The sequence below is a fragment of the Sceloporus occidentalis genome, unplaced genomic scaffold (genome assembly GCF_023333645.1).
Source record: "Sceloporus occidentalis isolate IW3139 unplaced genomic scaffold, rSceOcc1.0.p SCAF_199, whole genome shotgun sequence".
In the NCBI taxonomy this organism is placed as follows: domain Eukaryota; kingdom Metazoa; phylum Chordata; class Lepidosauria; order Squamata; family Phrynosomatidae; genus Sceloporus; species Sceloporus occidentalis.
Genome location: NW_028317179.1, coordinates 339,583 through 354,983, shown reverse-complemented (window position 1 = coordinate 354,983; position 15,401 = coordinate 339,583). Strand labels below are relative to the sequence as shown.

Genomic DNA, 15,401 nt, shown 5'->3' with positions numbered 1-15,401 from the left:
ACCCCCTCCTCTCAGACACACCCATGTGAGACCCCCTCCTCTCAGACACACCCATGTGAGACCCCCTCCTCTCGGACACACCCATGTGAGACCCCCCTCCTCTCGGACACACCCATGTGAGACCCCCCTCCTCTCAGACACACCCAGGTGAGACCCCCTCCTCTCAGACACACCCATGTGAGACCCCCTCCTCTCAGACACACCCATGTGAGACCCTCTCCTCTCAGACACACCTATGTGAGACCCCCTCCTCTCAGACACACCCATGTGAGACCCCCTCCTCTCAGACACACCTATGTGAGACCCCCTCCTCTCAGACACACCCATGTGAGACCCTCTCCTCTCAGACACACCTATGTGAGACCCCCTCCTCTCAGACACACCTATGTGAGACCCCCTCCTCTCAGACACACCCATGTGAGACCCCCTCCTCTCAGACTCATCCATGTGAGACCCCCTCCTCTCAGACTCATCCATGTGAGACCCCCTCCTCTCAGACTCATCCATGTGAGACCCCCGCCTCTCTCAGTCCTGTGCGCTCTCCTCTCGGTGTGAGAGTGCGGAGAGCTCGGAGTCAGGCAGTCTGTGGAAGACCGGTTGCTGCGCAGGAGGATCGGACTCCGGACTCGTGTGGCGGGAAGTTGCAGCGCGGACCTGTCTCCTGTCCCTGTCCCGCTGTGTCCAGAGCTGGCCCGGCTACTGCAGACTGGGGGCACTGGGACTGCCCGCGCCCTGTACATGCCACATCCTGAAGCATCTCCACTTCCGTCTATCTGTCTTACCCCTGCTGGGGTAAATAACCACCGCTGCCCTGGCGGACTACTCGTTTGCGATGGCCTTCACGTTCGCTGCCTTCTGCTACATGCTGTCTCTGGTCCTGTGCGCTGCGCTCATCTTCTTCGCCATATGGCATGTGAGTAACACGGGCTGGCAAAGGGGCAAATGGGCAATACTGTGTCGCCAAGGGGTCAAACACACCAGGCAGCCATCCGGCGCATCAAGAGACTCAGGTGTCCCAGAGGCAGTAGGGGCAGATAGATTGGACTTGTCACTAACAGGGGGCATCAGTGGCAGTGGTTTCAGGTAGGGGTGACCTGAGTAAGATGGCAGGTGGCACCTCTGTGGCATCATGTGGCTAACAGAGGCATCTGTGTGGCATAAAAGTGAATGGTGACCAGGGACACCTAACCCCCAGCCACACAGGTGCTGGATGTGCATGATGGGAGTGTCAGTTAATTGCCATACCTTCACTTTATACAGCATCTTGTAGGTTCTGGAACTGGCCCTGGGGCAATTGCCACTTGCCCAAGTCATGGGCCGGTCATCATTCTTGCAGAGGGTGGTTATTGAGGGCTCCAGGGTTGTAAAGATTTTGTAGAGATTTTGCTGAATAAGGAATCATTATTCCACCATTAGTTACTCCTGCCAGCTCAGGGCACGAACATCTTAATAATGACCAGTTATGGGGCAAAGTTCTAGAGGTGATGCAGTCTCCATGGCAACCTTTAAAATGTTCCTGCTGATTGCTCAACATTTAGCACTTGGGCTTTGCAGCCCCCTCAATAACATCCATCAGGGCTGATGCCCCCATTCAGTTATTTCCAGAAAAGTTCGGTCATTTTAAAGAATTCTTATGATATTCCTCCCCGAAGAGAAGACAGAACGGTGCAAGGCATGGGAAACTCTCCGGGTGTTCAGAGGGTTAATTTATAAAAATAACCTAGGCACTCAGAGGGTTAAAATAATAATAAAACAACCTAGGCCCTCAGAGGGTTAAAATAATAATAGAAACCTAGGCACTCAGGGGGTTAAAATAAACAGCCCCCTGGCACACAGAGGGTTAAAGTAATTTAAAAAAAACCTAGGCACTCAGAGGGTTAAAATAAAGTCTCCTGGCCCCCAGAGGGTTAAACGAGCTGCTCCCGTTACAGTGATGGAGCACTTTACTCGCCCCGCTCTCCCCGTAACATATAGATTGACCTCCAGTGTCCCCATTACCGGACCTGACTTTCCAGTAAGCAATTAAAGAGCCCGTTATGATCTCATTCACTTAATGAAGACCAGTGTGGGTAATATGGGGTTAATGGTGTGGACTTGGGGGCTGTAAGGAGGCTTTTTAAGCCCACAGTGGGGTGAAATCACATGCAAAGTGGGGTACAGTTCTAGACACCTTAAAGGGACTGCTCTGCAAAGAAGGAGGCATTTGGGCGAAATATGCACGGAATTTATAAAGTATATTCGCCCAGGTGTCATATGTTCAGGGAGGTGGCACCGGTGCCCTGGGCTATCTGTAGATGTGGCACGGTTGCCCTGGGCTATCTGTGTGGTGGCAAGGTTGCCCTGGGCTCTCTGTGGATGTGGCACGGTTGCCCGGGCTCTCTGTGGATGTGGCACGGTTGCCCTGGGTTATCTGTGGATGTGGCACGGTTACCCTGGGCTATCTGTGGGGTCGCACGGTTGCCCTGGGCTCTCTGTGGATGTAGCACGGTTGCCCTGGACTATCTTTGTGGTGGCACGGTTGCCCTGGGCTATCTGTGGATGTGGCACGGTTGCTGTGTGCTCTCTGTGGATGTGGCACGGTTGCCCGGGGCTATCTGTGTGGTGGCATGGTTGCCCTGGGCTATTTGTGGGCTGGCACGGTTGCCCTGGGCTCTCTGTGGGGTGGCACGGTTGCCCTGGGCTATCTGTGGATGTGGCACGGTTGCCCTGGGCTATCTGTGTGGTGGCATGGTTGCCCTGGGCTATTTGTGGGGTGGAGCGGTTGCCCTGGGCTCTCTGTGGGGTGGCACGGTTGCCTCTGTGGGGTGTCACGGGAGGTGGATTCACGTTGCACTGCGGATAAAAGGCATACGGTCCTTTAAATGGACTTTCACTCTCAGAGGGTAGTTTTTCGTATAGCGAGCGGATTCCATACGGGTTGCCTTATTATAAATTCATGGCTCCGCGGAATGCACTTTTGTTTGTGAAGACGCGTGTTTTTCCTGCGATGGAGGGACTGCAGGTAGATTTATGAGCCTACATATCGGGATGTGATAAGGGAGCATTATTTGCCAATGAGGGAGATCTCTCTGGTGCTGTTATATAGGGGTTATATATATATATATACATCACAATGTACCAAGCCCTACTAAAATAATTTATATATATATACAGCATATATATATATATATATATATATATATATATAAATATATAAGGTCTAGTATAGAATTCCCAAAGGATCCACCCAGAAAGGATCCAGTCATGGGTAAGTCCAGACTTACTGTAGATATCTTAGATTCCTACTGGCTAGAAATAAGACTAGTAGTAGCTTTCAGATCAGAGCAGCGCAGGGGCCATAGCTCCATAGCCCTCCTCACCAACTCCCTCCCTATAAATGGCAGGAACTTAGTGCGCTGAGCTCTTAAAATATATTTTGTTTTACTAAAAGCCTTTATCTGCTGTGACTTCCACCCCCAAAATGCTTGGCTGGCCAATTTCCTCACTGTATTAGCCTCTACCACTTCTGCTGGGAGGCTGTTCCACTTATCTACCACCGTCTCGTTTTAATTTAATATAAAGCGTGTGCGTTAGCAGACTGATCCCACAGTCAACGTAAACCTGTCATCGACGGTATCTAGAAGAGCAAGATCTGAAATCTGCCCCCATTCTCTCAGCAAAGCCTCGGGAAATAAGTGACATTTATTCCGCCCCGCGGCGGCCTTCGGCTTTTCTTCTTCTTCTTCGATATTCTTTATATACCCTGGACAGAGAGGCATCCGTCACCAGGCAGAGGCGGAATCGGAACCCGTCTGTTACTAAGCTCTGTCCGTAAATAGAGTTCGGGTTTAAATATTAACCCTTTAAACATCAGCGCATACGCTCCAGACACATTTAGTAAACTGTTTTCCATGGAAATATAGAGTTTGACGGCAGATGAGAACTTTATTCCTGCTATAGAAAACTCAAACCTTATTTGTCTTCCATGCCTATCCCATGCATTTTTCAATTACCAGACTACAATTCCCATTATCCACTTGCAATCAAAATGTATGCAATATGTATTTTTTTAATGGATAATTACAAAGATTTCTTGGGGTTTTTTTTTGAAATCTTTAAAAATCAGGTTTGACACCAATTATCCTTCTACAACCTGACCTGCTCCACAATTTGAGAGCTGGACCATACCATTGCTGAACTCAACGGGGCTCTTTGAAATTAAGGTTACCTTAAAAGTCAGTAATTAATATAAATGGACTAAAAAACATTATTCCAGGCTACAGTATACAGTATTTGTTATCGTTTTGCATGAAACATGCATAAATTAACCTTAATTAATACATGGACTTATTAAGCCAATTAAAGTAACAGCGTTCTGGTATTTCAATTAATATAAAGAGAAACATTAAAAAAAAAATAATAAAATAATATTTCATGGCAAATACAGAAAACTGGGCCTGAGACCAGCAGCCGCCGATGACCTGTTTGTGTCATTCATGTACTGAGTGACAGGCTGATTAAATGCCCCAGAGCGAACAGCACCGGGGCATCTCCTCGTCAATGGAATGATTCCGCAGATGTGTAACAGACACAATGTTTCCTTTACAAGGATAACTTATTATTTCTTTAGCTAAAATTCATCACTTTTATGCACCGTTCATTTCAGATCATACTTGGGAGGCCACCTAGTTCTCTCCCTTTTTTTTCTGGGGGTGTGGTTTCATGAAGGGGTGGAGCTATCCAAAGGCAACCTTTAGTGGGAGGGAAAAGGGCAAGGTGAAAATGAGAGGGAGTAGGTGGAACATGGGTGGAGGGTGGGCGTGGCCAAATGCTGCTCCCCTGCCTGGAGAAAGTAGATACTGACCCGGAGACCCAAGGAAGTAGGACTTCACCAGGAGACTCTGGGTTAAACCAGGGTCTAGGGCAGTAGGGCTGGTGGGGGGGCACCTCTCCTCACTGGGCTGGTTACAAGGGAGATCTCTGGTCTAGCCGGCACAGCCTCTGTATCGCACGTTACAAAGTGCTGTGACATCATATCCCAGTATGGACGGTGACTGGGTCAGACCTAGGACCGCACCGAAGATAAGTATGTCGCTGGAATAACCAATGCATTTGACCTGTCTGTGTGCCACAGGAGCAGTCGTCTTTACTGCTTGTAATTGGATTGGAAAGACTTTTTTTTTTTTCCTCCCCTTTGGGAAGCTTCTGAAAGTTTCACTGTAGGGAGAAATGAGATTGGAAGGGATTTTAGGGTAGAAATCGAATATTCCTCTAATACGTGTTCAGGATAATGTGAGAAGTATGTTCAATGATGGTGAAAAGGTGATTTGCCCACTTTAGTTTGGTATTTTTTATGTAAATGTCACTATGATGTCACTAGGCCACCCAAACGGGTCACTGCTGGTCAGGAGACAGCGAGTAAGTATCTGTATATAAAAACCCTGTTACTCTACTGCCCCCAGTGGCTATATGTGGAATTACAAGTACAACATACACATATGCTGGATCTCAGGCAGGATCTTTAAGCCTTGCCAAGCGTTCCCCGGTTTTAGTTCTCTGGGAGGGGGAGATGAGAATGTGCAGAACCTGTAAAGAAACTGACCAGCATGCTTAAAGTATTGGCCCCTCTCCTTTCTGGCACCGCAAGAGTTAATACCAGCACGGTTGCCACCTCGGACCTGGACTTAGCCGTGTTGTTAATTCATACAGGAGAACTTGCTACGAGATCCCACAAAGGAAACTGACCAATTTAGAATAAAACGTTTTTATATAAGACCGCAGCAGCCGAAGAGAGATCAGTTGTCCATCGGTGCCGAGCGGTCGCGCATGTGTTCTGGGCGCTGGCTCATCTCCGGATCTCCAGCCGTTATTCCGTCCCCAGCCTGGCCGGCGAAACCATTTGTAATTAATAATGCAAAGTTCTCATCGGAGTATTTGAGTATTTGGAGTGATGGATAATTCGGCGTCCCCATAGCCTCTTGGCAAGTCCGTTTCATTTGATGTGAAGTAACAGGGATGGCCATGATGACAAAAAGTAGCGTCCCGCCAACTTCAACAAATTACCAACATGGCCTCGGCCGTTCAGATAAACGATTCTTGTATGATTTGGAAGACCCTATTCCGTGAAGATTAACCCCAAAGTAATCCTTCTACTAAAGTCTTCTAACCTTATGGATCTACTTTAGCCAGACATGTATTCTAATTCCATGCTATTGGTTCTTGTTTTGATTGCCGTTACTAACATAGAACCTGCCGGCGGAACGGCCCCATTCGGCCCACCGTCTAGTCTGCCCGATTCTCCTGCTGTAAAGACTCAAACCTTAATCGGTCGTTGGTCTCGTCTTAGATTCAGGAGCCGTATGTCTATCCCATGCATGTTTACATTCCCTCGCTGTAGTAAGCTCTACCACTTCTGCTGGGAGACTGTTCCACTTATAAACCACACTCTCAGTATTGAATTTTACTCTGCGCCTTGATTGTAGTTTGCTTCAATCTTCATCATGGCTGCTCTTGAAGGGATCTGTTCTGTAAGGACTGGAAATAATCACAAGACGGAGCATTTTACATCAGGATATTCAATTAGAGACTTTAAGGGTCAAATTCTCTCACGTTGGAAGAAGATTATAATTATTATTATTTTTATTTTTTTATATAGCGCCATCCAATTCCGTAGCGCTGTACAATGGGTAGACAGGACATAACAAGTAGTATGTAACATAACAAATTGACTAACAGAGACAACAGGTGAGGAGGGCCCTGCTCACAGGAGCTTACAATCTAGAGAGATGTTTGGGCAATTCCCAGAGTACGCCTACTCAGAATTTAGTGGAAATTAGCCCATTCACAGAACCCCCAAAATAGCCTGCCCCCCAATCCCGGCTTCTCCGTGGAACTGGAAGGTAGAGAAGACTTGGGTTCCTCCTACAGTGGAGCCTCTAGTTGAAGTTCATAACTTTTATTGGGCCAACAAAGAAGAAGATGTAAAGTTACTTAAGCTTTCAGGTCCTCAGTCTTCACTTCTATGGACAGAATCCTCCTAGAAATGAGACATTAGTGGAAGAAAAAATGGACAGGGGGATCTGGGCTCCAAACTGGGACTGTCCCTCCTTATTGGGGATACTTGGGAGGTATAGTATTTAAATCACAGGCTTGCAGGAAAGCAGTCCTTGATACTATTAATAAAGGGCTTATTCTAAAAATTCTCACCTAGCGTTCCCTAAAAAAGTTAACAAATACACCCCGGCTCAGCACATTTAATATTTTAACCCCACCTTGCGCTGTCCCTCCCGTTAAAATTAAGGCATTAAAATTCCAAAAAAATGACCCATATACATAAAAAATATCTAAATGACTCATTTGTATACAGTATTCATTTTCATATTTATTTTTTTTTATAATTTTTATAGTGATATCTCTTTAAAAATATATCTCAGTACTTTAGAAAATATATTAATAGTAATAATAACAATAATAGTAATAAATAAAATAAAAATAATAATTTATTTTTCTCAACACTTTAAAATAGGGGGGGGGGGTATTATATGGCTTTTAATACAATTCTTCCCTTAGTTTTCATTCTATAAATTTTTTTTTTAATAAGAAAATTACAAAAATAAAGCCGTTCATGGAAGAAAATCAAGTTTATTTTTTATTTTTTTGTAATTCGGAGGCAGCTTGCAGAACGTTACAGACAAAGCATGAGAGGCAGAGCTGTAGATGAGAGCGGACAGGATTATGGCTCCACTGTGACTCGGGGCGCAGGGAGAAAAGACCGGATATATTTAAAAGGACAGCTGGGGGAAATTCAGAAATAAAACGCAATCGCGTAAAGCCTGACATGTTTAGAGGAAACATCACATCCCGGCCCTCCGGGTATACAGCCCCCACGGACTACAACTCCCACTATTCTGAGCCAGGGGCAGCCCGTCCTTATGTTATTTTTGCTTTAAATAGCAAATAAATTGCATAAAAGGGGGTGGTCGGCTATGGGTTACCCCATTTGGAACAATAATTCTGGAATCTGTTATCAGGGAATCTATTATCATAAAAGGGACCGTATTACAAAAATAGCAAGGTGCTTCTGTGCATGCGCAGGGACCGGACGCACAAACCGGTTACATAGCTGTACCTAGGGGTACTGAGCTGGCGGAGGGCACTTTTGTTTTAGGGGATATGGTTAGAGATGTTGCTAGGGGGGCAGGATTTTAATGACTTTTTTTTTTTACATTACAATAGATTTATTTGTGGAACGCCAGCAGCTTGTGCAGCGATAACGTGACTCTGTGACTCATTGCTAGCTATTTATGTAACTGAATGTTTACAAAAAACAAACTGTATAGATTTTTGTAAAAAATATATAAACATGTTTCTATACAAATTATTGGGGCTTTTAGGGCAGTAGAGCCCTGCGATACCCTCATACCCAGAAAACATTCTGAGCTCCTAGAAAAGAGGGGAATCAGGGGAGGAAAGAGGGACTATTGTTCCTACGAATGTAAGAGCATGTTTGATATGTATGTGAAGGTTCTCTATAATGTACATAAGTGACAGCTCGGGATATATATAGAAGATTACGTGGTGTGTCAGAATTCCCAATGATAGTTTCTCGAATGTGAATAAAACTCTCAGCTTTGCCATTAAAACTGTCTGTTATAGGAAAGGCTCCTACACACGCCACAGATGAAATACCCCAACACTTTTAACATATAAATTCTATTTTTTTAATGGATTTTCCTCTCTAAAGAGCTGCCTCATTGGCCACTTTGTAATTGTGGGCTAGTAATTGTTGAGAACAAACCAAAGAATTGTACAATGCTATTGTCTTCAACCACACGCAGGGGCAAACAATCATGGCCACAGGGGTCGCAACTGCCACTGGGCCCGCCACTCTAGGGGGGTGGGCGACCCCAACGAATGCCCCTTTAAAAGCTGCTAGCTGTGGCAATTTCTCACTGGATGCTGTCTGATCCAGCAGGCAGGAAGTGACATCACATCCATTTCCTGCATGCTGGATCACATGCGGAAGGGAGAGAGACACAACTGCTGTTCAGGGACAAAGATGGCACAGATAGGCTGTTTGGGGACTTAGGTGGCACTGACAAGCTGTTTGGTGACACATGTTGCTTGGTGATGTCACCAGGGCCCAGTGGCTTCTAGTTAAGCCCCCGACCACATGCTGCCCACCTGCAGTCTTTTGTGCACAATTATAAACCTCTGTCCGCTCACAAACAGCATTACTCGCCCTCTCTAATATGCCAAGCAAATAAATCTTAGTAGATCTGCCTTTTTATAACTTTCCTTTGAGAGTTTAATCACATAAAATCAACTTTCTATCAAGTTTTCAGTCTCTATGGCAACAACCTATCAGTTCCTGCGTTTTTGTCACATGACAATTATAAGTGTCCTCTACAAGAACTGTGAATAACACTTCATTTTACAAGATTAAAGAACAATTTGTGGGAAATATGTGGGCGTTCAGGAATGATGTTTCTTTTGCTACATTTAGTTAAGATTTAGCTGAGTAAGTGGGACAGCACCTTTAACCCTTACCTATTACGGGCAAGCAACTCACTGCAGGAAGGGGCAAGAATAGGATTGGGGTAGTTTGTACCCTTTGCAACCAAACTGCCTGCCTGTGCCATCTCAAACTGCATGTATTTTTTCCCTAGACAGCTTGTCTGTGCCCTTAAATAACCTGGTTGTGCCATCTTTGTCCCCAAACAGCTTGTATATGCCCCCAAACAGCTTATCTGTGTCATCTTTGCCACCAAACAGCCTGCCTGTCCCACCATTGCTACACAGCGCATCTTGCCCCCAAACACACATTCATGCTAACACACAAAGACTTACACATCAATGCTCACACACACAAACGCTTATAGAAGTGCACATACACATTCATGCTCAAATACACATTCATGCTCATATACACATTCATGCTCATATACACTTATATATTCATGCCAACATACACATTTATGTATACATTTTCATTTTAACAAGGGATGGCTCCGGATAGCCCGAGGCCAAAAGTTCCCAGGTATGGTGATTATGCGTGTGGCCGCAACCGTCTATTTCACTCCTGCAGCTTCACTGGCAGCCACGGCCACACGTATAATTAGATGGCTGGCCTTAAGACCTTAATTGCTACAATCTCACTGAAGAATGTAAAAATAGTGCAAAAAAAATCTGTAGTCGATGAGGTGTTTGTGATATGTCAAAGGTGCGTAATGCATATTAAGTCCAAGCGTCCGCCATCAGGTGTCCAAAGGGGAGAGATCTCCGCGCCCCCCGATTTCAGGCAGACCACGGGCTGGTGTTTGTCGTTTGGGGAAAATGCAGAGAAAATCCAGAATTCACCCGAACAGCTTGTAATTTTGTCCTTAGTATAAAAGTTCTAAAGGTTAGCAATTATCATAAATGCTCAAGTAAAAAGCAAAATGACTATATATTATCGCGGTTACTAATGGATAAAGAGGGTCAGAGGTTTAGATGTAATGTGGTTCGTTTTACTTTACTGAGAAGGTGGAGGATAAGTGGAACGGAATCCCATCAGGGAACTTAACACGCGTGGGATAGACATACGGCTCCTGAATCTAAGACGAGACCAACCACTGATTAAGGTTTGAATCTTTACAGCAGGAAAAACGTGAGACTAGATAGGGGCCGAATAGGGCCGATCTGCCGGAAGGTTCTATGTTCTTATTTTTCTATGTAATACAAAACAAAAATTAAAATATATGCATTAAACAGTAAACCAATGGGATCAGGCCTTACTTTATTACTTAATATACAGCTAATAATCACCAGTTTCGTGAACCAGAGTGAAATAAATATAAAGTGTAAAGAATATAAAAAAAAATATATATATATATTTCTCCTACACGTTCTGCAGCTCCTAAAAGAAAAAAAACTCCTGGCAAATGTTCAATACAAGGTAAACTTCACAGGATTGGGGCGCAAGGACATGTTGAAAAAAACAAAAACAACAACAATAGTGCAGTAGTAAAAATACACTTAATAGTGTAGATGTATAGTGCACTCACAAGTGTAGCAATATGGGAAGCTCATCAGAAAAGGACCAAATGGCTTGAATTCTTCTTATGATCTGGAAATATATAGGCAGAAACCCAAATGGTGCAGTATATTGTATCCAAATTTTAATAGAAGAGGTAAAATACTTATGTCATGATTAACTCATATAACGTAGTGGATGCATGGAAGGGTAACCCAGCAGAGGTGGTTAGTTTCTTTGTTTAAGCATTCAATTAGTTAATCTGAGGTTAATTTAATGTGTTTCTTTGTGAATGCCCTCTGTATCTGTTCTGGCTAGAGGTGTCATCTTCCCAAAGGACCCCTGTGGTGATTCATGGCCTAACAGATAAGGACCCTGAGTTATAGGAATTCCATTCCTATGTTAAGTGGGGGGTTTCCATCACCTTTACCCCACCATAACTTATTGGCACATCAAAGATGGGACCCGATTCTTGGGGATGGTGTCATATAATCAGTCATGTGGTCAGAGGGGCGTTTGTTTGCAAAAGTCTGATTTAGGGACAAAGCAGCGACCTCAAAGCAGAACTCCATGATATACTCTGATCGGAACAACATCGTAAGAATCCATCTGGACTTAAGGAGTTCCCACAGGCCTACTTATTGGAGAAACTCGTGAGTGAGGGTCCTGTGTTTAAGTCCTATTGTTTTTAAGAACTGTTTGCTGTTTTACTTTTATTTTGTATGTCTTGTTTTTGTAATTCTGGCACTGTGTAATCTTTGTCTTTTTGTTATTAAAATATTCATAATCCAAGTCTGTCTTTGGGCTCTAGTATCGATATCCACAAACCCTAAGAGAGGATAACACGTTACCATATTGTTATTAAGTTTTACAGGATATATATATATATATATATATATATATATATATATATATATATATATATATATGTTAGTTGCCCGGGGTGGGTTGATATATATATAGAGATAAAGGTTCTAATTCGGATTTCTCACGAATCCGGTATCAAAATCGTGAGTGGTGGCAGACTACCTGGGGGGATACAGGCAGGATTTGGGGGTTAATTTGGTATAGCTTATGCCTTGTTAAGGGGACAAGTTAGTAAATCCAGAGGCCTGGTGCTATTAACCCCTTCATGCCCACGCCCTCCACACAGTCACGGCTTGGCAAGTAGTCCTGACCGTGACAAACTTGGTGGCAGTGGTGGGATATCTAGAGTTTTTTAGTGCTATTTATATTGCCCGGTTTGGTGATTTTAGTACTAGAAGAAATTACATGGGTTTTGTGTAATTTCCCAAAGACATTACTCAGTGCCTAATTACAGACATACAGTGCAAAACAGTTCGTTCCTCTCCCTTTTATTTTTCTCTACCATACTGCATTATGGAGGCATATCGACGACAGCCAAAAGAATCTCTGGAGCTGGTTTGTCAAGAAAGGAATATATAAATTTTTGGCAAAAGCAAAGAGCAGCTGATTTTGGATCTCCTGGAATATGATAAACTCTGTGCAGAGCAGGCCATTGGAGCAGATGTGATTTTGGAAGAGCCTGTGGATCAAGGATGTTTTCCTGATAAAGTTAACGCCTTGAGTATAATGGACTCTGAGTTACAAGTGGCACTAAAAGATCTGGGGAGCGTGGATCCTCAGCTAAAGTTCAACCTGATTCTGCAGTACAAGGAGAGAGAGAGGGAGGCTGCGGAAAGAGAGAGAGAGAGGGAGGCTGCGGAAAGAGAGAGAGAGAGGGAGGCTGCGGAAAGAGAGAGAGAGAGGGAGGCTGCTGAGAGAGCTGCGGAGCGGGCAGCTGCTGAACGAGAAGCTGAGCGGAGGTACCAGCTGGAACTTCTACGGTTAAAGCAATATAGTCCGTCTCCCCAAAGCATAGTTAACGGAGATGGATATGCTAACCGACCTCGCCTGGAACACTTTCCAATGCTGGAAAAGGACACTGACTTGGATGTGTTTTTGAGAGGATTTGAGAAAGTGTGCCGGCAGTACCAGCTGCCCAAGGAAGAGTGGGGAAAGTATTTAACCCCACGTCTGAAGGGGAAAGCCCTGGATGTGTTTGCTTCCTTACCAATGGAAGTTGATCAGGACTATGAGGCCATAAAATCTGCCTTGTTAAAAAGTTTTAACCTCACCCCTGAATTCTACAGAAAAAAGTTTCGAGAGATGCAGCAAGCTACATCGGACAGTTGCACCGAATATGCGGGACAGCTTCGGACTATTTTCCGGCAGTGGACTGGAGGCCTACAAGTTACTACATATGAGGCTCTGGAGGATCTGATGATTTTGGAGCAGTTCCTGAGGACACGAAGTCCGGAGGCCCGAGAGTGGATTCTGGACAGAAAACCTAAAACCACGGCAGAGGCGGCAGATCTGGCTAACGATTATGCCAACAACCGTACTCCAACAACCAAGCAGGTACAAGCATCACAAGGACCATCTACCTGGAAAGGAGCAGCCTACCAGCCACCAACTCCTAAGCCAGCAGGGAGACCATCACCCACACCTTTTCTAGCCAAAAGAGCAGGGGCCACATCGGGCCAGGGGGATACCCGCCGGTGTTATCGGTGTAACCAGATTGGGCACTTGAGTGCCACCTGCCCCTCTAAGAGACCATCCCCATGGACAAATGGAAATGGAGGTACAGCTGGGGGAGCTGCACCTGTTTTATTTGTGGCTAGACCAAAGGAGGCACAAGGAGACAATTTGCAGTGTGTAACAGTTGGGGAACACCCAGCTGTCTTGTTTGTTTCCAGGTTTCAGGGGAATGAAGAAGAGAACCTACAAAGAGTAACTGTAGGTGGCCGTGTGACTATGGGACTCAGGGATACGGGGGCTGCTTGCACTCTGGTGCGGCCTGAGATGGTAAAGTTGGAGGATCTTATCCCTGGGAAGACCATGTCCATCCATGGAATTGGCGGGGTGCGCCCTGCAGTGCCAGTGGCACGTGTGTACCTTGATTGGGGTGTGGGCAAGGGTTTGCGGGAGGTGGGGATATCCGAGGATATTCCTGTTAATGTTTTGCTGGGCAAGGATCTGGGTCGACTTGTTTGCCAGTATGCACCAGTTGAGGAAACCTGCAAACCTGGAGGGCTGGTAGAGAGCCCTGTCCAACCTAAGGTACTGTCTGAAACTTTGGGAGTAGTGGGTAGCTGGGAGGGAGCCCAGAAGGTAGAGGTATGCCTGTCTGAACCAGCACCCAGGATCCTGTCTCCTGAAGGGATGAAGGGGGATGTGCACCAAGGGACCACACCTAGCGAGCAAGCTCTAGGGGAAAAGTGTGGTTTGACCTTTGGAGGGGCAGAGTTTCAGGAACAGGGAGTCTGTAGTGGCTCTTCTGGTTCAATGCCCCCTGATACGGAAAAGCATAGTGTTACTATGGGTGATCAGGTAGCCAAGGGATTCGGGCATGCTGGGGATACTTCGGCCAAAGTGTCTTCAGAAGTTGTATGCCCAGAAGGTATTATCCCTGAAAAACTAAAGGGGACTGGGGATGTGTGGCCAACCGTGCCTACAGCACCTGAGTATTTAGGTTTGGGTGCAGGAGAAAGTATACATGATATAGGGGTGTCTGCGGATATTCATGTTACTGACTTTCCTCAAAGGGAAAACAAGAGATATATGGAATGTGATGTATCTGTGTGTCAACAGCCAAAACCCTGCTTTCATGCTCCAGAGGAAATGCTTCATTTAACTCTTAAAGTGCTGGAGGTTAAGAAGCAGGAAGGGGGTAGTTTCTCCACGGTGCCTAAGACCCCTAAAGCTGTACAGTCTGGAGATAAGGAGGAGGGGGAGGAAAATTCACATCTTGATATCCCTTTTGTGTGTTCACTGAGTGGGCAGTGTGAGGGGCAGAATATTTCCCCTGTAGCTGTAGTGGCATACCAGCAAGATGCTGGGGCAACAGCTACAGAGGATAATATAGTAAAGGTTGATGAAAAGACAGCTACATTGACCAGTCAGCAAGAAACCCCTCGCCCTGTGAGTGTAGGTGAAGCCAAGAGCCTGGGATCCACACAGGAAGCCCAGGACAATGGACACCCGTTTGCTGTCTTGCTTGGGAATGGGCAGCGTTTAGCTATCCTAAGCAGGGCAGAGAAACAAATGGATGAGGCCTTAAAACATCCGAGTAAGTTATCGCCAAAGGAAGAGGCTTATTCAAGGGTTGGCAGAGAGTGCTTAGCTATGGCGTGTGCTTTGCAGGAGTTACGGCCATGCTTGTATGGTTGTGACTTCACTGTTATAATCTATCACAACCCTTCTCTTCAGGCAGATAGAGTAGATGGGAAGTTTAGCAAGTTGCTCAGATGGAGTCCCGTGCTGACAGTTTGTCTTGTCAGGGGGAGACTAGGATTTAGGCAGACATAGTAGATCAGCGTGTGCTGACCTCCTCTGTCCACCATCT

At 45.4% G+C, this 15,401-nt stretch overlaps 1 protein-coding gene across 2 annotated transcripts in view; it reads left to right on the top strand.

The window, feature by feature from the left end:
* Positions 1 to 832: 832 nt before the first annotated feature.
* LOC149278149 (protein cornichon homolog 3) overlaps positions 833 to 15,401 on the top strand; it is a 32,662-nt gene continuing 18,093 nt past the window's right edge. For both annotated transcript variants that reach the window (XM_089502257.1, XM_089502256.1), the window contains exon 1: positions 833 to 913. In XM_089502257.1, coding sequence (XP_089358383.1) covers positions 833 to 913 — 81 coding nt within the window. The remainder of the gene's footprint in view (positions 914 to 15,401) is intronic.